At 51.9% G+C, this 26102-nt stretch overlaps 2 protein-coding genes across 9 annotated transcripts in view; one reads left to right on the plus strand and one right to left on the minus strand.

The window, feature by feature from the left end:
- Positions 1–24: 24 nt before the first annotated feature.
- ZNF335 (zinc finger protein 335) lies at positions 25–25028 on the minus strand. Of its 6 annotated transcripts, XM_053573382.1 has the most exons (28): positions 24918–25028; positions 24021–24271; positions 21893–22133; positions 20805–20882; positions 20235–20540; positions 20002–20145; positions 18290–18436; positions 16253–16505; positions 15991–16168; positions 15058–15170; positions 13842–13860; positions 13597–13713; positions 13433–13509; positions 13193–13353; positions 11477–11709; positions 10170–10263; positions 9940–10067; positions 4450–4709; positions 3274–3385; positions 2818–3192; positions 1779–1921; positions 1548–1702; positions 1341–1444; positions 1165–1239; positions 861–944; positions 706–771; positions 543–624; positions 25–459 (listed from the first exon to the last, which is right to left on the minus strand). In XM_053573382.1, the coding sequence occupies exons 2-28, from the start codon at positions 24219–24221 to the stop codon at positions 335–337; spliced, it is 4071 nt and encodes a 1356-aa protein (XP_053429357.1). In that variant the 5' UTR covers positions 24222–24271; positions 24918–25028; the 3' UTR covers positions 25–334. The 6 variants fall into 6 exon arrangements, with proteins under 6 accessions (XP_053429357.1, XP_053429359.1, XP_053429363.1 ...); XM_053573384.1 differs by lacking the exon at positions 24918–25028 and having other exon boundaries at positions 25–456; positions 24021–24629; XM_053573388.1 differs by lacking the exon at positions 24918–25028 and having other exon boundaries at positions 16253–16421; positions 24021–24628.
- Positions 24934–26102, plus strand: part of MMP9 (matrix metallopeptidase 9) — a 39090-nt gene continuing 37921 nt past the window's right edge. For 2 of the 3 annotated variants that reach the window (XM_053573392.1, XM_053573394.1), the window contains exon 1: positions 24934–25071. The gene's annotated coding sequence lies outside the window, so the exon portion shown is untranslated. Of the gene's footprint in view, positions 25206–26102 lie in introns of all 3 variants that reach the window. The other variant, XM_053573393.1, reaches the window with a different exon arrangement.

Consider the following 26102-nt stretch of genomic DNA (forward strand, 5'->3'; position numbering starts at 1 on the left):
GCTCCAGCAGCAAGTAGACAAACCAAGCTGGTCAAGGATGGACGCTGGTCCCTTTATTGAGACTAAGGGGCCAGTGGGTCCATCCAAACAAAAATAAATTTCTCTCCCAAAGCCTGCCTGCAGGCTGGGGCACCCAGCATGTCCTGGCTGGGGCCCATAGCTGCCCCCAACCCCAGTAGCACAGGTCTGGCTCCCTTGGGGTGACAGGATGCTGGCTACCCAGTATCTGGAGATACTAAGTGGAAGAGGGCAGTGAGTCCTGGTGGGTCCCCCCATCCCAGGACCCCAGGAGGGCTGGCCCCAATATCCACGATCTGCGTTCGGCCCTTGGGGCTCAGTCGGTCAGTGTGATGACGTCGTACTCGATGCCCTGGTGCTGCAGCTGCTGAATGTGTTCAGGCACTGCCTCCTCTGTGCTGAACAAGCCCTGGGCTTGGGCCATGGCAGCGTCAGCCACTGCTGCCAGGAGAGGGGAAAGCATCATAAGCCTGAGGCTCAGCAGCTGGGCCCAGCCTCCATGGTCTTCAGGGTCCAACCCCTACCTGTGACAGCTGAGTGTGCTGCAGCCTCCAGTTGAGCCTGTGTAACAAGATGCTGGCCTGGAGACACGGGCACGTACTGAATCTGGAGGGAAGAGGCTGATGAGATGTGGCCCTAGAGGAGCCCCACCCATGCCCCAGCTCCACCAGGCCCCCCAGGCCCTACCTGGGACTCTTGAAGGAATGGGGCCCCTTGTTCATACTGGATGCGTGTGATCTGGCCCTCCTGCACCTAGAAAGGATGCCAACCCATGATCTCTTGTGGGCAGAAGCTGTGCAGCCCTCCCCTCGGGCCCCACCCTTCCTCCAGGCCTAGCCTACCTGGATGTGATGGCCCTCTGGGACTACAACATATTCCTGGGGGAGCAGGTGCTGGACACCATTCGGGGAGATGATGTACTGTACCTGAGGAAGGGTGGGGAGTAGGAAGGTGCTGAGGGGCCCAACTAAGCAAAGTGGGGGACCAGAGACACCCACCACCAATAATGGCAGTTGGTGGAAAGCACAGACCTTGGGAGAGGTGGTTTGAAAGTACTATTCCTCCCCAATGGGGGCCTTGGTGGGGAGGGAGGGAAGGAGAGAGGAAGGGCAAAAAGTCCTGGCTGAGTGGGTGGCCATAGCTCACCTGATTGTCAGAGGTCACCAGGTGCTGTACTGTCTGGCCATCTGCCATGATTTCTTGGATGTAAGTGGCTTCCTCCTGCCAGGGCCAAGCCAGCTCTAGCCTCAGCTCTCTGCCCCCACCCCTACTCATGACCTGCCATGACCTCCCAAAGCAGGGCCCCCAGTCCTGGCTCTTACATGATTGGTCACCGTCTGTTCCTGGGCCACAATGATGTGTTCTTGGCTCAGTGCCTGTTGCAGCCGCTCTGGACCCAGGACTCCATGACTGGACTGGAGTGTGGCTGAGGAAGTGGGAGGAGGATGCTCACCCAGCGTTCCTACCCTGGCCCAGAGGTGCTTCTGGATCCACCCTGGTGTCAACCCTGTGGCCCAGGGGCAGCTCACTGTGTAGTGTGGCCAGTGTTTCGTCATCACTGTTCAGGATGATGGTCTGGGTTGGGGTCCGAGTTGGGGCCTGGCCTGTAGGGATCCCTGACTTCCTCCCATCAGGACTGTGCAGCCGCTGGATGTGGAACTTGAGGTGCCCATTACGGTTGAAACTGAGGGGACGGAAGAAGGCTCGGGGCGGCTCTAGCACACATGCCCAGCTGCCCTGCCCACTAGTACCCGGCTCACCGCTGCCCACAGAGGTGACACGCGAAAGGCTTCTCCTTGGTGTGGGTCAGCACATGCCGCCGCAAGTCCTTCTTGTTCTTGGAGGCGAAGCTGCACTGGCTGCACTGGTGGGGCCGCAGGCTCGAGTGCTGTGCCATGTGGGCCTGCAGAGGGGCAATCAACTGGGTCAGGACAGATGTCAGCAAGTCCCCAGGTCCTTACAAAGCAGGCCTAGGAAACCCCAAACTGTGTGCACTAGCGAGAAGCTGGGTGTAGAGCACAAAGCGGATGAAGGTCTGGGTGGCTGTGTTTTTCTGAGTAAGAAGCCACAGGCTCTACCATTAGGTCACTGGGAAAATTCTATCCCAGCTCAGACTCAGTTTACCTGTGTGTGACTTTGAGGTGTTTGATGGAGGAGGGGACTTCTGAAGGTGCCACCCAGCACTATATCCTAGGGCTTACCCTTGCCTAATGGTGTTGCAGTCTCCCTGTGGGAATTGGTCACACCTGAAGACTGGAAATCTCAGGCACACAGACAGAGCCCCCCAGATGGACTGTGGACCTGCCCCAGAACCTGTCTCCTTTGCCTTCTCCATATTGACCCCCCCATCTGCCTTGACCCTGCACCCTCAGTTTTCTAGACAGCATGAACTTCCCAACCCTGCCTCACACTGTCACACTGCTGTGTCCCTGCTCCTGCAGGCCCAGCTCAGCCATCCTACCTCTGTGACATCTTCCCCAGTGCCCCATGTCCAAATGACTTGCTCTTCATATGTCTGTCTGTGCTCTCTATCCCGCACACTTAGTTCACATTGGGGACACCATCAGGCATTGTTATGTCATGTCTGGCTCACCACCAGACCAAGCTCCCTGAGAGCTGGGACCTTGCTGGGTCATCTCTGACCCTGAGGAAGGTTGCTACAGCACACTCAGCTGTCACAGGGGTTGGACCCTCTGTACAGGAGTAGAGGACTTGGCTTGAGGGGGTACTCAATAAAGGTTTGTTATTTGAGTAGCCCAATAAATGACAGCAGAGGCAAAGAGGTGGGGTGACACCTACCCGGACCTCAGGCCACTGGCGAGCACTGAAGGGGCAGTCAGGGCACTTGAAAGCAGTGGGCCCAGCATGGGCCCGTTTGTGACTTTCCATTTCTGCCCGGCCAGGGAAGGCCTCGGCACAGATCTTGCAGGAAAACTTCTTTGATGCTGTGGTGGCAGCAGATGGTGACGAGGGGGGCATAACCAGGCCCAGGGCTTTGCTGGCTGGAAGAGGTGGGGAGGCAGAACTCTGGTGGTCCCCCACCTGGTGGGTCTTGGCTGGAGATGGGGGCTCAGGACCATCTCTGGGCAGCCCCCCACACTGCAGCAGGGGCCACCGGGCTCCAGAGGCCAGAGCATCTGCACTTGGGAAGGAAACTGAACCATCTGCAGTCAGCTGTGGAGAGACCAGGCAGCATGAGGTGCTGAGGAGCAGAGGATCAGGGGGATGGGTGGTGGTGGCTTCCGCCAACCTCACCTCGATGTGGTGGAGCTGGGTCCCATCGGCGGCCATGATATAGTGGGTGCCAGCTTCCTTCAGGGTGTCACTCACAACAACAGTCTGGGCTGCTTCCCCTGGGGGCTCTTCACTATGGACACAGAGAAGGGCACGATGAAGCAAGCCTCTAGGAGAGGATGGAGTGCCACAGGAGCCCACTCCCTGGGGGTGGACTTGAGCTGGAAGGACCCTTGCTCTGCCCTGTCACCTGACCTCCACTGGCTCTCCTGTAAATGGTTACCAAGTGCTTGGCACAGTACCCTGCTCAAAAAGTGGTAATCCATGCCCCCTTGGTAAGCATGGCAGTGGGAGTGAGAGGCAGTGAGACAAAGGGCCTCAGGGGTCCAGCCCAAGTCTGGCCAAGTAGGGCAGGAGGATAGGGCCAAGCCAATAAGGTAGCAAAGGAGGCGGGAGCCCCCACCAGGAGCCTGATCCCTGGGCAGGGATAGCAAGGACTTGCAGCCTAAAAGCAGAGGGCAGATGCTGAGAGACCTACCTGCCCAGGTACTACCTAAGGGCATGGGCCCAGAATCTGGCACTTAAATTAAGGGCTCCATCAGATGGCCTAAGGTTTACCAAACACATGAACATTCCTGCCCCAAACTGGCTCATTGTAGAGAAGCCAGATGCAGGTGCCACACCTCAAGTGTTGGCATAGAAGCCTGAGCTTGATCCAAATGTCAAAGCCAGAAAACACCTGAGATCATCTAAGAAAAAGAGCACTTGGGGGTGGCGCCGGCCCCACATGCCGGAGGTGGTGAGTTTGAGCCCAGCCTCAGCCAAAAACTGCAAAAAAAAAAAAAAAAAAAAGTGCACTTGGGCATGGGAACCAAAGGGACCAGACTTCAAATCCTTACCTACTGTATGTCTGATTAGGCCAGTTACTTGACTTCCCTAGCCTATTTCCCTAGTAGAAATGTGGATTTATAGGAATGGTTTAGGTGAGGTCAGGAGCTCAAGTGCTTGCAACATCTAAGTGGCAAAAAATGGTGGCTCCTGACCTCCTGAGGACAGACTCCACTACAGCCAATCACCTGATATGTATTGGGACTTTTGCATCGTGCCAACTAGGTTTGGGTGGTTAGGGCTCAAATCCAACTGCCCCAGCACACATATACAAGGTTGAAAGGGCAGCATGCAGGCAGCATGTCTCACCTGTAAGGTGTACCAGGAGCTGATGTCCCTTCCTCCATAGGAGGTGCTGTGATGACGCTGTAGCCAGCCCCACCAAAGGGACCTGATGCCAGGGTGATCTGCGGTAGTTCAGAGGCACCTAGCTGGCTTTCCGCTGCCACACTGCTCCCTGGTTCTGCCATGTGGAGGGTTACCACCTGTGGAGTGGCACCTTCGGGAGAGGGTTGCCCACCAGGGGAAGTTAACTCTGTTTCCACATCCTCCGACTTCACCACAGCCACCTGCAATGGCACCAGTGAGCATGATGGGCAGGTGTGCAAGACCCTTCTCCATCTCAGTGCCCTGAAGCTCTCCCACAGTGGCCAGACCCAGTGCTACCACCATTCATTCCCACAATCCTAGTTTTTTCTAAAATACACTCTGGCTTTCCAAATCCCAATCAGCAACTAGAAATAGATGAATGAGACTAGGGCAGGCCAGGCACAGTGGCTCACACCTGTAATCTTAGCACTTTGAGAACCTGAGGCAGGAGGATCACTTGAGGTCAGGAGCTCAAGACCAGCCTGAGCAAAAGTGAGACCCTGTCTTTGCAAAAAAAGAAAAATTAGCCAGGCATAGTGATACACACCTGTAGTCCCAACTACTTGGGAGGCTGAGGCAGGAGGATCACTGGAGCCCAGGAGTTTGAGACTGCAGTGAGCTATGATGATGCCTCTATACTCTAGAGGGGCTGGGTTCGAACCTGCCACTCTCAGTATATGGGGCCAGCGCCCCATTCACTGAGCCACAGGCACTGCCCGTGGGGAGATTTTTCTAATCATGACAAAAGGTAAACCTACAGCAAATCAAACCATAAAATGAAGTCAAAATAAAAAGAAACTGGGCAGGGGGATATTTAACAATTCATATGAGAGATAAAAGGTGGATTTCTTTCATATACAAAGAGTTCTTGTGAAACAATAATAAAACGATGCAAGCAGGTAATTTGGAAAAGGAGTAAAATGGTCTCTAAAATAGAAAAGTTCAACTTATCATCACACAATTATAATTTTTTTTGTACAGACAGAGTCTCACTTTATGGCCCTCAATAGAGTTCCGTGGCTTCACACAGCTCACAGCAACCTCCAACTCCTGGGCTTAAGCAATTCTCTTGCCTCAGCCTTCCGAGCAGCTGGGACTATAGGCACCCGCCACAACACCTGGCTATTTTTTGGTTGCAGTTTGGCTGGGGCTGAGTTTGAACCCGCCACCACTCGGTGCCCTACCGACTGAGCCACAGGCGCCGCCCTTACAATTATAAATTAAGACCATGAAATATACTTCTATTAGAATGGTAGAGATTTTTTTTTTTTTTAAGAGACATTTTATCTCATTTTATGTCCCTCAGTGGAGTGCTGTGGCCTCACAGCTCACAGCAACCTCTAACTCCTGGGCTTAGGCAATTCTCTTGCCTCAGCCTCTCCAATAGCTGGGACTACAGGCACCTGCCACAACATCCAGCTATTTTTTTTTGTTGTTGCAGTTTGGCCAGGGCTGGATTCGAACCCACCACCCTTGGTATATGGGGCTGGTGCCCTATCCACTGAGCCACAGGCACCACCCAGAATGGTAGAGATTTATAAAGACTGGTAATACCCAGTATTGGCAAAGGCATAGGGTAACACTCCTCAGTAATGGTCATGTATACTGGTATTATCTTTATTTTTTTTTGAGACAGAGTCTCACTATGTCACCCTCGGTAGAATGCCAAGGCATCACAGCTCACAGCAACCTCAAACTCTTGGGCTTAAGTGATTCTCTTGCCTCAGCCTCCCAAATAGCTGGGACTACAGGCACACACCACAACACTTGGCTATTTTTCTGTTGCAGTTGTCATTGTTGCTTAGCTGGCCCGGGCTGAGTTTGAACCTGCCATCTTTGGTATATGTGGCTGGTGCTGTAACTATTGAGCTGCAGGCTCTGAGTCAATTCTGGCATATCTTTTTATAAGGCTTTATACCCTGTGATCCATCAAGTCCACTTTTAGGAGGCTATTTTATTTTTTAAATGAAAAAGTTTTTTTTGGCTGGGGCTGGGTTTGAACCCGCCACCTCTGGCATATGGGACTGGCGCCCTACTCCTTGAGCCACAGGTGCTGCCCTAAATGAGCATTGAAAATATTCTGAAAGTTGACCACTCAAGAGACTGTAACAAATTGGTCAACATATGGAGATGGTCAACATAAAGAACTAGGCCTAATGTATTGTTTTTGTTGTTTTGAGACAGAGTCTCACTATGTCACCCTTGGTAGGGTGCTGTGGTGTCACAGCAATTTCAAACTCTTGGGCTTAAGTGATTCTCTTGCCTCAGCCTCCCAAGTAGCTGGGACTAGAGGTGCCCGCCACCACACCTGGCTATTTTTTGGTCGTAGTCATCATTGTTGTTTAGCAGGCCTGGGCCGGGTTTGAATTCGCCAGCCCAGTGTATGTGGCCAGCGCCCTAACCACTGAGCTATGGGTGCAGAGCCATAGGCCTACTTTATTGACATGTACATGTGGGGCATGACCTGTCTATGAAAATTAGGTCAACTTAAGGAGGTCATCAACTAGGGAGGTTTTACTGTACATGTAAACTGAAGCATTTCTTGAAATAACAGAAACCGGAAACAACCCAACCAATAAAAGACTGGTTAAATAAACTTTTTTTTTTTGTTTTTAGACAGTCTCACTCTGTTGCCCTGGGTAGAGTGCAGTGATGCCATAGCTCACAACAACTTCAAACTCTTGGGCTCAAGTGATCCTTTTTCCTTAGCTTCCTGAGTAGCTGGGACTATAGGCACCTGCCACAATGGCCAGCTAGATTTTTCTGTTTTTAGAGGTGGGGTCTTGCTCTTGCTCAGGCTGGTCTTGACCTCCTGAGCTCAAGCAATCCACTGGCCTCAGCCTCTCAAAGTGCTAGGATTACAGGAGTGAGCCACCGTTCCAACCCTGGTTAAATAAACTTTAGAACAATTATCTGACAAAATGATACAGAGATATAATATGGAGATGGGACGAGAAATGAGGCTATTTGTAGGTGCTGGCCAGGCTGCCTTACCACATACTGCTGAGTGAAGAAAAGATAAGTTTTGAGGAGTATGAATGGTGTGATCCCATTTTTTAAGGAATAATGGTCTAGGTGTTAGTGTATACATGAACAAGGTGGGGAAGAAATTCTTCTTATCCTGATAGGAAGGGAGGAATGTTAAGGACTTTTACTTTTCCTGTTGAAAACTTTTTTTTTGGAGGCAAGAGTCTTACTCTGTTGCCCTGGATAGAGTGTTCTGGTGCCATAGCTCACGGTAACCTCAAACTTCTGGGCCCAAGAGATTTTCTTGTGTCAGCCTCCCAAGTAGCTGGGACTACAGGTACCTGCCAAATGCTATTTTTAGAGACGGTGTCTCACTTTTGCTCAGGCTGGTCTCAAACTCCTGAGCTCCAGCAATATACCCGCCCCAGCCTTCCAAAGTGCTAGGATTATAGGCACGAGCCACCGCACCCAGCTCTGTGTTGAGAATTTCTAAATATTCATTTTGTTTTTTTAACAAACATATGCTTTCAAAATCAGAAAAAAACAACATATGAAACTGGCATGAGAGCAGCAGCAAACAAATAGAACTGGAGAGTCTAGAATAGACTCCTGTGTACGGTATGGAACAGAGGACATTTCGAACCACTGGGGGAGGTACGATTACTTAATACACGGTCAGCACTGAGTGACCTTTAGGAAAAAAACAAAGTTAGACCCCTACCTTTCTGCATATGCCAGAAATAAATTCCAGATGGACTAAAGACTCAAGAGTGAAAAATAAAACTCTAAGAAAAAAATAGAGATGAATGTTTATATAACCTTGGGGTGAAGGTTAGGCAGCCTTTCTAGGGCTGATATCAAAGGCAAAAACTTTAAAAGATGAATCCAGGCTCAGCGACTGTAGCTCAAGCGGCTAAGGTGCCAGCCACATACACCAGAGCTGGTGGGTTTGATTCCAGCCCCGGCCTACCAAACAACGACAACTACAACCAAAAAATTGCCGGGCATTGTGGCGGGCACCTGTGGTCCCAGCTACTTGGGAGGCTGAGGCAAGAGAATTGCTTAAGCCCAGGAGATGGAGGTTGCTGTGATGCCATGGCACTCTACCCAGGGGCGACAGCTTGAGGCTCTGTCTCAAAAAAAAAAAAAATGGGAGGTGCCTGTGGCTCAAAGGAGTAGGGTGCCAGCCCCCTATGCCGTAGGTGGCGGGTTCAAGCCCAGCCCCAGCCAAACACTGCAGAAAAAAAAGAATCCAATTTCCTATCTAAAAATATAAAACTTCTATCTACCTTGGGCTGGACGTGTTGGCTCACGCCTGTAATCCCAGCACTTGGGAGGCCAAGGTGGGTGGATTGCCTGAGCTCACAGGTTTGAGACCAGCCTGAGCCAGAGCAAGACTGCATCTCTAAAAATAGCCGGGCATTGTGGTGGGCGTGTGTCATCCCAGCTACTTAGGAGGCTGAAGCAAGAGAATTGCTTAAGCACAAGAGTTTGAGGTTGCTGTGAGCTGTGATGCCATGGCACTTATGGAGGGCTACAAAGTGAGACTCTGCCTCAAAAATTTCATGAAGATTTCCAGGTCTGATGCAACCTCTCACTCTTAGGCTTAAGTAATTCTCTTGCTTCAGCCTCCCAAGTAGCTAGGACTATAGGCACCCGCCACACGCCTGGCTATTTTTTTGTTGCTGTTATTATTGTTTAGCAGGCCCAGGCCAGGTTTGAACCCACCTGCCTTGGTATATCTGGCCGGTGCCCTAACCACCGAGCTATGGGCGCCAAGCCCATAGCTTCATGGAGTTTTCTCTCTCCCTGGCCCCCGCCAGCATGTTATTGTTTCAAGTTCTTAGAACTTAAAATCTTAAACACATGTTCTCCATCTTTTCAAGAGGCTGGGACATAGGCAGGGCAAACAAACTTCCCTCTGCCTTGAAGACAGGCTAGATGTGCAGCGGCAGGGAAGTATGAAAGTGACCCCAGGCAGTTAGGTGGGGTCAGGAGAAGTAAAGGGGATGAACTCAGGGGAGAATGTGTCAGGCTAGAGGTGCATGTGCTAAGGCCTCTGGAACTTAAGAGAGAGGGCTGAAATAGATTAAGCCTTGGAGTCTTCAGGGTGTCAAGACTATCATGTAATGAGGGCACCTGTTAGATGGGAAGCTAGTTCAGATGCCTGCGGGATCACAGGCATAGGATAACAACAGAGCTAGGAGGAAAACCAAACAAGGACAGGGCCCCAGAAGCCCCCAGAGCAGTGCATACAGCCTCCCTGGCCTCCTGGGGTCTCCCTGGCACAGCTGGTCTGCCTCTGCATTTGCCCACTGAATTTCAGTGGATCTCTCCTGCTAACAGGGAGCTCCCTGAGAGCAGGGCAGCTCTAATTCACTGCTCTCCTCTATTCCTAGTGTCTAGCACAGAGCTGTGCAACTAAGGTAACAAGGTCAGGGAGGAGGTCCCCAGGCAGCTCACCTGCAAGGCCGTGCCCCCCAGGGCCCGCTGAGCACTCATGTTCAGCAGCAGATCCAAGGCTGTCTGCGTGGCCATCTCAGCTGACTCCTCAGCTCCTGGGTGGGGTGGGACCCAAGCCTGACAAAGGGCTGAAAATCTGATATCTAACACTACCCTCCCATCTTCCAGCCCACCGGCATGACCCTGCCACTGCCCCGCTCCTTGAGCTCCTTCCCTTCCTCAGAGCTCACCTTGTTGGTAGATGATGGTTGTGCCACCCAGAGAGTCAGAACAGAGCAGCGAGGAGGTCTCAGGTGACTGGAAAGGTGCTGCCTCTGGGGGTATCTAGGGTAGGGATGTGACCATGCCTGAGACAGACTGGTCTAGATTCAAGTACCATTTACCAAGCACCTCTGATGTATCAGGCATCTATCTCACACATGTTGGTTTGTTTTCTCTTCACAATCACTTTTCAGGATACACAAGCTCGATGCTACAGACGAATCAACTGAGGCTAGGAGAGTGAAGTGGCTGGCCTAAGATTCCACTTAAGTAGCAGGGCTGCTGCTTGGACCCAAGACTATCTGACTTCCGAGCCTCGGTTCTGCACTCTGTGCAGTCTGTCTTTCAGGGGTTAATGTGTCAGCCCACCAGGCAGGGACTACTGCCTACCTATCCCTGAACCCTCCCCTTGCTGACAGAGCTCTGATTTCATCAGGGAGGCAGCTACCCAGCTTCGAGACTATTCCTCAACCTCCCTTACAGCTAGATAAGGTGTGGCTAAGTGCCTGAACAACGAACTTCTGATAAAGTTCATGAGGGAGATAGATGGACAGATGGCAGGCATCCTTTCTGTCCTTCCCCCATCCCTTCCTCCTGCAACTACACTAGACCAGGAGACAACTATGAAGATGGGGCTTGGCGCCCATAGCTCAGTGGTTAGGGCACTGGCCAGACACTCTAAGGCAGGTGGTCGAACCCTGGACCTGCTAAACAATTAACTGCAACAAAAATATAGCTGGGCGTTGTGGCAGGTGCCTGTAGTCCCAGCTACTTGGGAGGCCGAGGCAAGAGAAGTGCTTAAGCACAAGAGTTAGAGGTTGCTGTGAGCTGTGATGCCACGGCACTCTACCAAGGGTGACATAGGAAGACTCTGTCTCAAAAAGAAAAAAAAAACTATGAAGATGGAAGTCACATGCCCAGCATGGCTGAGCAAAAACACTGAGGTGAGTTCCTGAAACCATGGAACTCCTACACCAGCCATGGCCTACTGACCTCTGGAATTCTTCTATATGCAAGAATACTAAACTACCATCACAATTAAGCCACCGGTGCTCTCATTCTCTATTACTGACACTGGAAAACCATCCCTACCCTGAGCTTAGGGCTGATGTATCTGTGACTCAGCGGGTCTGTCCCACAGCCTAGAGAAGCAGGGAGCATTTTGTTGTACTTCAATGTGCAAATGAAGGTGTAGAGGCTGGGAGAGGTGGCATCACATTGTCATCCTGGCCCACGCTCCTAACCGTCTGTGTGCTGCTGGCTCGGCTGACTTTACCTCAGGAGGTCCTGGAGGGCTGCGAGGTGGCCCAGGGGCCACACTATGCTGCTGCTTCAGCTCCTCAATCTGCTGCAGAGAAAAGAAGGGGCGGCGGCGGGAGGGGGGGTCCTCAGGGTGGCGGCGCCCCCATTCCTCAAAGCTGCTTGCATGTCGGCACCGTACGTGCAGGCGAAGATTCTTCTTGTGCCTCGTGCTAAAGTGGCAGTACTCACAGGCAAAGGGCTTGGCTCCTGTAGACATATGTTAGTGGATGCTGGTATCCACCACCACCACCACCCCTGCCCCTGGAGACTTCCTGATCTGAAGGACCTCTCCAACTGATTCACTTCCAGTGATTCATTCCTATGCTTAGGCAGATATATGCTGCTATCCATTATGGTGGGCCAGGACTAAGACAAATTAGAGCCACCTCCACAACCACAACCTTCCTATGAGTGCCCATTTTCTTTTTATGGTTTTATTGTTCTTTTTTAGAAACAAGGTCACCTTGGGGCGGCGCCCGTGGCTCAGTGAGTAGGGCGCCGGCCCCATATGCCGAGGGTGGCGGGTTCAAAGCCAGCCCTGGCCACACTGCAACAAAAAAATAGCCGGGTGCTGTGGCGGGCGCCTGTAGTCCCGGCTGCTCGGGAGGCTGAGGCAAGAGAATCGGGTAAGCCCAAGAGTTAGAGGTTGCTGTGAGCCGTGTGACGCCATGGCACTCTACCCGAGGGCAGTACAGTGAGACTCTGTCTCTACAAAAAAAAAAAAGAAACAAGGTCACCAGCCTGGGTGCAGTGGTACAATCATAGCACACTATAGCCTCAAACTCCTAGGGCTCAAGTGGTCTTCCTGCCTTGACCTCCTGAGTAGGTGGGACTACAGGTATGCAGCACCACTTCTGGCTAATTTTGGGGTTTTTTTTGAGACTGTGCCTCAAGCTGTCGCCCTGGGTAGAGTGCCGTAGCATGACAGCTCACGGCAACCTCCAACTCCTGGGCTCAAATGATTCTCCTGCCTCTGCCTCCCAAGTAGCTGGGACTACAGGCACCCACCACAACACCCAGCTATTTTTTGGTTGCAGCTGTCATTGTTGTTTAATGGGCCCGGGCTGGATTCGAACCCACCAGCTCAGGTGTATGTGGCTGGTGCTTTAGCCTCTTGAGCCACAGGCGCCGAGCCCAATTTTTTAATTTTTTGTAGAGATGAGGTCTAACTACGTTGCCTCGAACACCTGGACTCAAGTGACCCTCCTTGCTTGGCCTTCCAAAGTACTGAGACTACAGGAGTGAGCCACTGAACCCAGCCAAGTACCTGTTTTCAAAGTCACATGACTACACACTTCTCCCTTGAACCAGCCCCACTCCAGGCAGATAGGGATATGGCTAAAGGAAGCCTTAGTCCCCTGCTCTGACCTCTCCTAGGGTGTCTACCTGAGGGTGAGGCACCAAGGAGAACAGGGAACCAACTTTTGCTGCGCAGCTTCTGTGGGACAACCATTCGCTGCTGCTGCTTCCCTGCCTTCATGGGGTGGGGGCGGGTCAGGGGGGTGGGGTGAACACACCCCACACTTAGGTCAGAGTGAACACACACGGGAAATTCTCTTTACACATGAAGGATGTGGACTGTTCCCAAGGGCTTCTAAGCGGGAAGGAAGAAGACAAGAGCTGAGCCTCCAGTGAGGGGCTACAGGGAGTTGAAGGGCAGTGGGGTAGGGTTGGGTGTGCTGAGCCTGACCTGTGTGCTTAACAGCCACATGGGACAGCAAGAAGTCCTCTCGGAAGGTGCGATAGGGACAAAAGCTGCATTTGAACGGCTTATCGCTAACATGGGACAGCTGGTGGTTCAGCAGTGCCTTCTTGTCCTCACAAACAAACTCGCAGAACTCGCACTTGAACCTGATGGCAGTTAGAGGGAGGGAAGCTCAGAGCTGGGCAAGGGGTGCTCACACACCCAGAGGCCTCCTAGGGGATGTACCTGCGGTTGGCGACAGCCTGGATGTGCGTGAGGAGGTGCATTTTGAAGGTGTAGCGCTTCTTAAATGATTTTCCACACTGCAAGGGGTGGAGTGAGGTTAGCTGGGGGTCACCCAGGGAAGACCCTCACCCTCACGCCCAGCCTGGCCCTTGGCTGCCACCCACTTTGTCACACATGTGGGGCTTCTCAGTGCTGTGCGTCTTCATGTGCTGCGTGAGTCTCTTTTGCATGGGGTACACACGGCCACACACAGGGCAAGGGAAAGAGCTCAGCTTTGGGGTCTGGGAAGGCAGAGAAAGGGCCAGATGGAGAGAGAGGGGGAGAAGGAAGGTGAGTCTTCTCCTCCTACCCCAACCCCTATAAGCAGCCCCCAGGCAGGCTCTGTTCCCAGGCCAGTGCCCAGACTCACCGGATCTGGCCTCTTCTTCCTGTGGGGAAAAAGGCCCAGGGGTTAGACCACAGCTCCCCTAAGCCCACTCCAGACCCTCTCACGGTGACTAGACCCAGTCTCAGCCCTAAGCACCCTTCCTTCCCGCCTAAGCCCTTCTCTTAGAACAGAGCTTTCCCAACTGAGTTAACTAGGGAAAATGCTAAAAGACACGCTGTAAATAACATTCTGCACTCAACTGCATTTGGGAAATGGTTCTTTCTCTCTCAAGCATACAATGCATTTGCATATTGAAGACTCTGAAAATAAATAAAGGCTCTAACAACTCCTGTAGGAAAGACAGCTGTCAAACAGGTATTCAACCTGGTGCCCCTAATCCTATTTGACAATAGAACTCCTACTTTAAAAAAAAAAAAAAAAAAAGAAAGAGAGCCTATAAGCATTGTGGAGATTTAGATTTTCCACATAGTTTGAGTCATTGTCTTCATGGATCTCTGTATCCAGCTTCTGCTCACACATCACTCCGCTGTGGAGCTAACTCCTTCCTGAAACTACAGATCGATCTACAGTTCAATGAGCAATCCTTAGGAGCCCAGGGGTTTTGTTGCTCTTTATCCTAGGTCTGTTCTTTCAGCACCAAGTGACAGGAGCATACGAACCTGGATTCCAAAAGATTTTTTTTTTTTTAGAGGCAGAGTTTCATTTTATCGCCCTCGGTAGAGTGCTGTAGTGTCACAGCTCACAGCAACCTCCAACTCCTGGGCTTAGGCGATTCTCCTGTCTCAGCCTCCCGAGTCGCTGGGACTACAGGCGCCTGCCACAATGCCCGGCTATTTTTTTGTTGCAGTTTGGCCCGGGCCGGGTTTGAACCTGCCACCCTTGGTATATGGAGCCAGTGCCCTACTCACTGAGCCATAGGTGCTGCCTCCAGATCTTTGAATCATTTACCGAGCCTCTTTAGATACACAATTTCCTTCAATCTCCTCAACAACTGTCCCGGTTTTACAGATGAGAACTAAAGTTCCTATCAGGGAAGAGAATGACTGATTGGGGACCTTGAGGCCCCTCTACTGCCCTGTTCTGAGCCACTTGATCTGGGATGAATTGCCTTGTTTTTCTGATCATGCCTGCAATGTAAAGCGAAAGGGGCTGGCCCAGAGCAGGTGCTCAGGAGGAAAGAACCGTGGTTATTCTGAACCCCTACTTTGTCACCCTACCCACCCACCCACTCACTGACCGGTCCCTGCTGTGTACAGCCGCGTGCCGGATGACGTCCTTCCGGTAGACACTGGTGTAGCTGCACTCATCACACTTGTAGGGCTTGCTGCCCACGTGGTTGAACATGTGTTCCTGGAAGAAAGGCAAAAGGAGTAGCCTGGGGCTTGGCTTCCTTTCCTACCCCAGGGATGGTGTGAGAGCAGGCTCACAGAATGAAGGAGTGAGCAGCAGACCCTGGGGCAAGGGTTGAGGCCTCTGAAGGCTGGGGACTTTCCCCAGTAAGGGCACCCACTCTGCCAGGTTCTCTGCTGCCTTGCCTTTGACAAAGAAGGAAACCCAGGCTCAGGGTGAAGGGACCTTGAGGATGGCAAAGGTTGGAGCTGAACCCATGCAGTGTGGCTTCACAGCCCATTCCTCACTGTGCTAAGGGGCACCTTCCCTGCGGAACCCAGAGCACTGTGTGCATAAAGAACAGAGCTCCAACTCCTCCTACAACTACCAACCTGCACATGAGCCACGCCAAGCTATAGTTTCTTGGGTCAGTAAAATGGGACTATCTACACCTGCAACCTCACTGGGCTGCGAGAGAATGTGACTATTGAAAGACAGGTTCAGGGCTGCTGCAGAATCCCAAGGCATCTCTGGGTTAAGGAGAAAAAGCAGCCCTTATTCTTTAGACACATTACTGCCATCTGCTGGAAAGCTTTCCAACAGACTGAATTAGATGAAGCCAGAGTTCTCCAGCCAGGCACCAGTCTGCAGTGGTGAACTAGCAAATCTACGATGACCACAAAGTGCAGCACCATCGTGCACAGCAGCCCTTCACAGCCCCCTCTGCATATTCCTGCAGGGCCTGAAAAGCTAAGCCTTCTGCAGCATGCAGAGAACTCCACTCTCCCCCACTGCCACCTTCCTCATCCTCTCTGGTGCCTGGGCCTCCAGGCTGCTACACCTTGAGTGAGGACCAGCGGCGGGAACGATAGCTGCACTGCAGGCACTTGAAGAGCTGGGGGTCACCGGCTTCGTGGGAGCTGACGTGGAAACGCAGGTCCTCGTGGGACAGGAAGCGAGAGCCACAGATGCGGCACAGGAAAGGCCTCAGGAGTGGTTTGGGCGACTTGTAATAGTACCTGCCAGGAGAGTGTCAGGAGACTCCTTGGGGCCCCCAAGGAGCCCTGGGGGCTTGCCACCTGTCCCATGCCCATTCCACATACTTGCGGTATTTCTTGCCTAAGAAGTGCCTGGAGGGACGACCACGGCGGCGAGGCAGGGCGTCAGGCTCATCCTGGCAGGAGGGTGCTGCGTTCTCTGCATCTGACTGACTCACTCCAGGTTCCACAGGGGCCCTGCTTGCCTTGCCCAGGGCCACCAGCTGTCCAGGACCTGAGGAGCTAGGAGCTTCAGGATCCTGTAGCTCCAGAGGGCTCTGTCCACTTTGGGAACTCACTAGAGGCTCTCCTTCCACACCTGCCACAGACATCCTAGGTCACAAGTCAGCTACAGACTAGCACTCTGGAGGCTGAGGCAGATGGACTGCCTGAGCTCAGGAGTTCAAGACCATCCTGAGCCAGAGCAAGACCCCCTCTCTAAAACTAGCTGGGTAGCTCAGCACCTGTAGCTCAGTGGCTAGGGCACCAGCCACATACACTGAAGCTGATGGGTTCGAATCCAGCCTGGGCCAACTACACCAAAAAACACCCAGGCGTTGTGGTGAGTGCCTACAGTCCCAGCTACTTGAGAGGCTGAGGCAAGAGAATTGCTTAAGCCCAAGAGTTTGAGGTTACTGTGAGCTGTGAGGTCATAGCACTCAACTGAGAGCAACAGAGTGAGACTCTGTCTCAAAAAAATAAATAAATAAAATAAAATTAGCTGGGTGTTGTAGAAGGTGCCTGTAATCCCAGCAACTAGGAAGGCTGAGGCACAAGAGGATCATTTGAGCCCAAGAGTTTGAGGTTGCTGTGAGCTATGATGCCACAGCACTCACCCAGGGCAACAAACTGAGACATCTCAAAAAAAAAAGAAAAACCAAAAAAACAAATCAGCCACAGATATGGATAGGTGGCCCAGAGGCCAGCCAGCGAGCAAGCCTCAGATCACTGATGGGCCCTTCCGGTTGCTGGACAGCTGCAAACAGCTTGTGGTCCAAGGGCAGTGTGGATACCGTATCCCCTCCTATAGTTGATGGATGCTGTCTGGAGCAACAGCAGAGCTAGGACTTCTTGGTCAGGAGCCCTGGGTTTGACATAGCTCTGACACCAACTTACTGTGCATTCCCAGACAGAACCATCCCCTCCCGAAGTCTTGTCTGCTCCATCTGTCAAACGGAGGCCACATCCTTAGTGTCCTTAAAGGAACAGCCTAAAAACAGTCTAAAGCTTAAGAAACAGTAGTGGGGCTTGAACACTGGTGTTCCCTAGGGAGGCTGGGAAGCTGGATGGCTGAAGGATTGAGGGGAGGGAGAAGACTTTGCTTATACATTTGCAAACTTTTGGAAGTTTGAACAATCTAAATGTGTTACCTCTTTAAAAACATCAACAATATTTAAATATATAATACTGTACTTTAAAATTAACAAGGATGCAGACAATGCTGGTACCATCCTGTTTCCTGATTGGGGTATTTGGTTATATAGATGTGTTCACATTTTGGTTATACTGATGTGTTTACCTTGGGAAAACTCCTTGGCCTGTGCAGGATATGTGATTTTCCCCATATCTACCTCAGTGAAAAGTTATTATTATTATCTTTTTTTTTTGAGACAGAGCCTCAAGCTGTCATCATGGGTAGAGTGCCATGGCATCAAAGCTCACAGCAACCTCCAACTCCTGGGCTTAAGCAATTCTCTTGCCTCAGCCTCCCAAGTAGCTGGGACTACAGATGCCCACCACAACGCCTGGCTATTTTTTGGTTGTAGTTGTCACTGCTGTTTGGCAGGCCTGGGCTGGATTCAGCTCTGGTGTATGTGGCTGGTGCCCTAGCCGCTGAGCTTCAGACGTGGAGCCTCATTTCAGTAATATTTAAAACGTATCAGTTATAAGATCAAAGTTTTCTTTTGCTGTGACAATTTACCAATGAAAACTTTCATAAAGTGGAGATATCGTTTCTCGAGTTACAAGGAGGCTTACAGGGCACCCAATTTGAGACTGCTACTCTATAGGGCATACCAGTTCTCCAGAGCTCCAGAGAAATACACAGAGGGTAAGGCTACCCCTGACCTACCCACATGGGCCCTTCCCATGACCAAGTCTCACCATCTGGGACGTCTGAGGTTTCTAAGCGAGGCAGCTTTCGGGGCCGGCCAGGCCTCCTTCGGGGTCTTGGGGTACTGGGGGTGGGGCGCTGGAGCCGTAGCTGCCGGCCCCGGGGCTCATCCTCAGCTGGATTATAGTCGCTGTCCTCTGTGGGGACATAAAAGAAGGGGAACAGTAGTTAAACTTGTCCTTTCAGCCCCAACCCCTGGCTCAGCTCTTCTGGGAAGAAGCCCATTCTTCCTTCAGGCCCATGGCGACTCACCCTCCAGACTATGAGCATCCCTCCCTGAGCATCCACCACCAGCTCATATGGCACCATTATGTGGATTAGAAAAAGATACCCCTTCCTCAAGGCACTTGGCAGCCACCCCTGGAAACAGTCAAGTCTACAAATCCTATTACTGCCCAAGCTCTGCCCCAAACGGGTGCTACTAGCCATGTGTGGCTATTAATCACTTAAAATATGCCTAGTCCTCGGACAGCACCCATAGCTCAGTGGTTAGGAAGCCGGCCACATACACGGGGGCAGGTGGTTCAAACCCGGCCCGGGCCAGCTAAAATAATGACAACTGCCACAACAAAAAAAATAGCCAGGCATTGTGGCAGGCACCTGTAGACCCAGCTACTTGGGAGGCTGAGGCAAGAGAATTGCCTAAGCCCAAGAGTTTGAGGTTGCTGTGACGCCATGGCACTCTACCCAGGGTGACAGCTTGAAATTCTGTCTCAAGAAAAAAAAAAAAAGAAATATACCTAGTCCAAATTGAGATATGATTAAGTGTAAAATGCATAATGAATTTCAAATAGTATAAAAAAAGAAAAAAAACAAACTTCGCACAGGCTTAAAACATGATATTTACAAAAAGAAAAAACAGGCTGTGTGTGATAGCTGATGCCTATAATCCTAGCACTCTGGGAGGCTGAGGTGGAAGCATCCCTTGAGCTCAAGAGTTCAAGACCAGCCTGAGCAAGAGCAAGACCCCATCACTACTAAAAAGAGAAAAAATGAGCAGGGCATTGTGGTGGGTGCCTGTAGTTCCAGCTACTCAGGAGAGTAAGGCAGGAGGATCACTTTAACCCAGAGGTTTGAGATTCCTGTGAGCTAAGGTGAGGCCATGGCACTCTAGCCTAGGAAACAGAATGAGACTCAAAACAAAAACAAACAGGGTGGCACCTGTGGCTCGTTAGTAGGGCACCAGCTCCATATACCGAGGGTGGTGGGTTTGAACCCGGCCCCAGCCCAACTGCAACAACAAAAACAAACAAACAAACAACAACAAAAAAGCACCTAAAAATTTCTAGAATCGACTGAATATTGAAATGATAAAATATTTTAGATATATAGGTAAATAAAATATACGAATAAACTTAATTTCACTTTTTCCTTTTTATGTTCAACATGGCTACCAAAAAAAATACACATGGGGTGGCGCCTATGGCTCAAAGGAGTAGGGGCCGGCCCCATATGCTGGAGGTGGTGGGTTCAAACCCAGCCCTGGCCAAAAACTGCAAAAAAAAACCAAAAAAACCCCCACAAATACACATGTACTTTGTCCTGGTCCCAGTGCCAATCTCTTCTGCCTAACACTGGAAGCACCCATGGGTGTGTCTGTGCCAATTGCTCCTTCCTGGCCCTCCATGTGCATGGAGAAGAGCTCAGTGCGTATTTATATAAGGGAGGGAGGATAGCAGGCCTAGGAACCCTAGTGGCCTACCCTCTAGGTCATCAATGGCGCCAGCATCTACAATGTCATCATCGTCCTCCTCCTCTGGCCTGTCTTCCTCCTGGGTCTTGGTTGAGGTGCCCCACTTCCGCAGACGTCCCTTTTTACCAACTGCTGCTACTGCTGCTGCTGCTGCTAGGGGTGGGGGTGGAGGGGTGAGATATGCTTGCCATGTCTGGCTCTCAGCACCCACCCCACCTGTGAAGCCCAAGTTGGACAGGCACCTGGACGGAAGTGCCGCTCCCGCATGTGGCGCAGCAGCGTGGCCTTGGTGCTGCTCCGGTACTGGCACATCTTACACTTGAATTGCTGCACCACCACCACCTCCATCATGGCCTCCAGGCTCTGCAGGTCCGGCTCCTCAGCACCAGAGGCTGAGGGTGGCTGTGCTGGAGAGCTGGGCCCACCCTGTGCCTCCTCAGGTGGCTCTAGGCACGTTGATGTGGAGGTGGGCCCATCAGCCAGGGCCTCAATGGCTGCCAGGCTGTGGGCTAGGGTGGAACTGGACAATGGCGATGTCATGGGAGCACCTGGTGGTGGGGAGGAGGTCAGAGGGGAGGTTAAATGGAGGTTAGGACTGGCCACAAACTATAGCTACTCCTCTCAGTAGCTATAAGCAGACCCAGGAAGTCCAGAATCAAACTGCCCACCACAGACCTCCTCGCCAATAGGAAAATGGAGGCCCAGAGCAATGAATAATCTGCCAAGATCACATGGAGTGTGGAGCAGAGCCTGTCCTCTCCCAGGCTCCTGCCCACTGTAGGCATCCCTGGGTCTGGCGCATAGGGTCTTACCATCATCTGGGCCCTGCAGGATCAGGTATCGTGTGGTCTCAGCCCCACCATCCTCAGCACTGGTCACAGTGATACAGCCTGGGCAGACATGAAGGGTGGGTCACACCTGGGCAGGGGGTTCCTAGCTATAGGACCATCCCACAGGCTCCACTTATTCTGGCTCACCAGTATAATTGCAAACCAGCTGTGTTGCCCTCAGAGCCCCAGCTGCTTCCCTTAGCAAGATCTGTTGTGAGGGACATGCCGGCTCTATAGCAGGCCCACAGTGATACAGGCAGCCATGGCTGCCCTACTAATCCTGGTAAGTCCTCCTCTTTCCTCTCCAAACTTCCTCAAAGTCAAGGCCCAATTCCCACACTGCCTTCTTAGGGTTGGCTTCCTAGGGCTTAAAAAGGTGCTATGGCCTCTATACTCCTTGATAACACATGCAGTAGATACAGTATAGTACTTAAGAGTACAAGCTCAGGACACAGATGGTCGGAGCTCACAGCTCAACACAAGTCATTCCATGCTGGTGACAGTGGCTAAGTTGTTTTGTCTCCTCAGTGCCTCAGATCTGTCATCTGGACTATGAGGATAACAACAGCATCTACGTTTTGGGGCTACTAGGAGGGTTAAATGAACTATTGTATGTAAAGTTGAGAACAGCTCCCAGCAAGAAGTAAGCAATAACTGTTTCTATTTTCATTGTACTACGCTAAGAACTTCAGTGCAATGTATCACTAAATCCTCATGTCATTTACCACTATAGACAGGCAATGTTGCTGTTCCCACTTCACGCACTCCGCGTGGCAAGGTGATATGCCTGAGTTCACACAGCTATCTTTTTTTTTTTTTTGTAGAGACAGCGTCTCATTCTATCGCCCTTGGTAGAGTGCCGTGGCATCACACAACTCACAGCAACCTCCAACTCCTGAGCCACAATGCACAGCTATTTTTTTGTTGCAGTTTGGCCAGGGCCGGGTTTGAACCCACCACCCTTGGTATATGGGGCCAGTGCCCTACTCACTGAGCCATAGGCGCTGCCCTCATGCAGCTATATTTTGGACCCTGCAGGGAAGCCCCATGGGGCTCTCAGTCTGACTTACTCTGGATGAGGTCAGGGCCAATGGTAGACTCAATGATCTTGTCGATGGCCGAACCCAAGTCCGAGGAGGAAGCTGTGCAGTCAGACACCAGCATGTTGGGGTCTGGGAGTGCACTGGAGTGGACTAGAGCTCGGGGGCCACCTGTCACCCCTCCCACTGGCCCATGGGACACAGATGATGAATCAGGGAGGTAGCCATGAGGCAGGGAGTCTGTACTTGAGCTGCTCTCAGACACTTCCTCCTAAGGGCAAGAAACAGAGAGGGAAGGCGTTCAGGGGCCAGGGAAGGGACAGGGCAGGCAGCCTGCCAGCTCCCACTTGCAGATAGAGCCCTCTAGTCCAAGGCCAAGGTGAGTGGAGCCACCCACACCCTCAGCCCCACTGAGGACTAGTGGGAGACACCTTCCAGTCACAGAGAACCCCAAGAAAAAGTCCCAGGGTCCCTAATTCTGGTCAGGGGCTACCCTAAAATAAAGGAAGGCAACCCCATACCCTCCATACTACAGCCAGGAGGAGCTATTTTTCTTTTTTTCCTTTTTTTTTTTTTTTTGAGACAGAGTCTCACCATGTCACCCTCAGTAGAGTGCGGTGGCGTCACAGCTCATAACAACCTTAAATTCTTGGGCTGAAGCAATTCTCTTGCCTCAGCCGCCTAAGTAGTTGGGATTACAGCACCTGCCACAATGCCAGGCTATTTTTGTTGCTGTTGTCGTTGTTTAGCAGGCCTGGGCGGATTCGAACCCATCAGCCCTGGTGCATGTGGCCAGCGCCCTAACCACTGAGTACAGGCCCTGAGTGCAGGAGAAGGTATTTTTCATTCGAATTTTGCATACATTAATTCACTCCGAACCTCTTCCCAGCATCACCTCAAGCTAACTCACCACCACTTAGCTGTACTTCTTCTAGGAAGACAACCCTGTTATAACCCTGTTATAGCCAAGTTAGGACTTCTTTGTCCTCAATGCCACAGCAGCTGGTGTCCCCCCATCATACTCTGTTTGCTCTGCACAGTAATGAGTGCCAGGCTTTACATTCCACAAACACCTGTACCAAACCTCAAACCTCTCTTGTCTCCTGCTGTATCCCTAGGGTCCATCACAAGCTGGGCACACAGTAGGTCCATCTCTGCTAGACCCCAAGTAAGGGCCCCAGCTGTGTACCTCTGTCAAGTGATGTCTTGACTATGATCATTACCTTGCAGATTATAAGGGCCATCGTTTTTTTTTGAGACAGAGCCTCAAGCTGTCGCCCTGAGTAGAGTGCCATGGCATCACAGCTTACAACAACCTCCAACTCCTGGGCTCAAGGGATTCTCTTGCCTCCGCCTCCCAAGTAGCTGGGACTACAGGTGCCTGCCACAATGTCCAGCTATTTTTTGGTTGCAGCCGTCATTGATGTTTGGCAGGCCCAGGCTGGAACCTGCCAGCTCAGGTGTATGTGGCCGGCACCTTAGCCACTTGAGCCACAGGCGCGGAGCCGAGCTTTTCATTTCTTAATTCATTTAATCTTCCAGAAAATTCTATAAGGCTGGTAAATTTATCATTCTAGCCTTACAGATAAGAAAACTAAGAGCCAGAAGTTGGGTAGCTTGCTCAAGATTACAGAGCTCAGAAGTGGCAGAGCCAGAAAGAGATGATTTACAAAGTGTTTCCAAGAAAATGTCCGGCAGGAGCTCGTAACCCAGCATCCTTGGAAACAGGTATTCCTGCTCCATTTTTACAGACAGAAAGACTGAGGCTCAAAGAAGTCTTCCCATTCTAGTTCATGGGAAGTCTTCCAGTTCATGGGAAGAACTAAGGGCAGGGGCAAGACTTGAACCTGCCTCTGTGTGAGGACAGTGTGTAGTACGCTAGCTAAGACCACAGCCTTGAATTGGATCCTGGCTCTGTCTGCATTCTGTGCCTGGGTTTCCTTTTCTGTAAGATGCAGAAAAAAATGGTACGTAGCTTACAAGGTATAAAGCAGAAATGAGAAAACTCTTGTTAGGGGCTTGCCAGGGTGCAATGATCACAGTAAACCAAAAACAACTATTAGCTACAAACAAGCCTTGCTGGCTGCTTGCTCTTGTCTGCCGGGCACTGCTCCTCCTGGTCCCTGTCTCCACCCATGCTGTCCAGCCAGGTCCATACCTGAGAGCCACTGCCACGGTCTGAGCTTTGTCCCACGCCGGAGTCGTCAGCTTCTGCCTGTCCTGAGGCTGCTGCTGCGTCGCTACTGTCGGCGGACACGGCTTCAGAGGTCCCCACACCCAGGCCACTCTCAGAGGGCTCCTCTGGCTGGCCAGGCCGAGGGGCCGCGTCGCTACTGCTCTCCACCTCGCTCTCCTCCATCGGCTCAGGGGGCTGCCTGACAGGAGGGCGCCGGGTCTAGCGCCTTCACTCTGTGAGAAGAAGTGACCTGGGCTGGAACAAGCGAGCCATCTCCCCGGCCCCGGCGACCACTGCCCACCCAGCTGCACCCTTGCGCCCATTTTGCAGATGCAAAGACTGAGTCTCCTACAGGGCGGGGTTTTGTCGTGTATTTAAAGAGAAGCTCCGGGAAAAGTGGAGGGAGAAGGGTTGCCTCCCTAGGCTCAGGCCCTTCCCCGGGATGGTGGTCAATGACCGATAATTTTGACCCTTTCTCTCGCCCCCACGATTCCCCAGCAGTGGTTCGCTCTATGAATCCGATCGAGCCCCAAATCCCCCCGGCACAGAATCGGTGGTACAGCCCGCAGGCCCCCAGGGTCAGTGGTTCGCTCCCCTCCTCCCCAGGTTCCCCTGCGGAGGGGGGCTGACAGCGACGGTCTCGGGGCCTGGCGACTCGGGGCTGTCCCCGGCGCTGCCTGTGCTCCAGGCCCGACGCCATCTTGTGGCGGCGCCCGGTTTCCGCTCAGGCAAGTGCGAGAGCAACTAAAGGGCCTGGGACCCCGGGGCCCTGTTCGGACAGCCCCGCCGGCCCGGGACCTCGCCGCAGGGTATCCCCGCAGTGTGACCTCACCCCACGGCAGGGTACAATTGGGTGGTCTGACTCTATTCGGAGCTCACCCGAGCCTTTCGTAGCCACGTTCCTCCCTGACTCCGGCATCGACGAGGTCGCCATCCTCTATCCCCCGCTGCGGAGGAACCCATCGGCCGACTGCAGGCCGGAACTACTTCCTTCGCTGGCCCGGGGAAAGACAGATTTCCAGTGTTCTGGAAGGTCGGTCCGAGGCCCTAAAACCATAATCAGTTCCGAAGAGACTCCAGGGTTTTTTATGTTACCTAGTATGGGCGACGAGATCCAGTCTGGGTTGGAGACTACTTTCTGCCGTGCGGAGGGTTACATAGGAAGTGGTACGTGACGTCATGCTGGGTCCCTTTCCCTGGGCCGCAGGGCTGGGTGCGGCAGAGGCCGACCCTGCTCCCCTGGGCGTGGTTGCCTATGGAGCCTGGCCACGCCCCTCCTGAAACGGCTCTGAAAAGCATGCGCCCTACGGGGAGGCCTTGGCCTGGCGGAAGAAGGGTTAATGTAGTTAGTCATTTTGCTTTCCTCGTTGCGGGTTACTTAATACTCTTCTTGAACCTAATCGAATCCTGCCCCCATTAGATTTGATGTGTCCTAGCGTGAGGGGAGTCTATAATTCTTGTGCAGATGTAGAAACTGAGGGATGGGAAGGGCTGGTCCAAAATCACATCACGGAGACGTAGAAGGCAAATCGGAATGGCCAGGGTCAGGGAAATGGAGAGTAGTTAATGACCCTGAGTTTTGTATATGTATTTGTTACATGAATTGACTTGGAGATCAAGACATCCCGCACAGCTATTCTCTACTCAGTGTTGACATATTTAAAAGCCTTTCCTCTTGGACGCCCAAATGCCACCTTCCGTTTAAGCCTTTTGTAATATTTGCAACGCAAGAGCAGCAGAGAGGGAGTAAGGTGCCGTGGGTTTGTCTCTAAATCACTTGTGTGGCACAATTTATTTTCCTCAATTGAAGAAAAAAAAAATTGATCATAGGGAAAGCTATGTGAAGACCCAGTAGGCGGAGATAGGATTATGCTGCCTTAGGCCAAGGAATGCCTGGAGCTACCCGAAGCTGGAATAAGCAAGATAGGATGTTCTTCAGGGCCTTCGGAGGGAATATGCTCCTATGGACAGCTTGATTTCGGAATTCTGAGACCTAGAACTCTGAGAGAATAAATTTCTTTCTTTCTTTTTTTTTTGAGACAGAGTTTCATTATGTCGCCTACT

This window comes from Nycticebus coucang, chromosome 21 (genome assembly GCF_027406575.1).
Source record: "Nycticebus coucang isolate mNycCou1 chromosome 21, mNycCou1.pri, whole genome shotgun sequence".
Classification (NCBI taxonomy): Eukaryota; Metazoa; Chordata; class Mammalia; order Primates; family Lorisidae; genus Nycticebus; species Nycticebus coucang.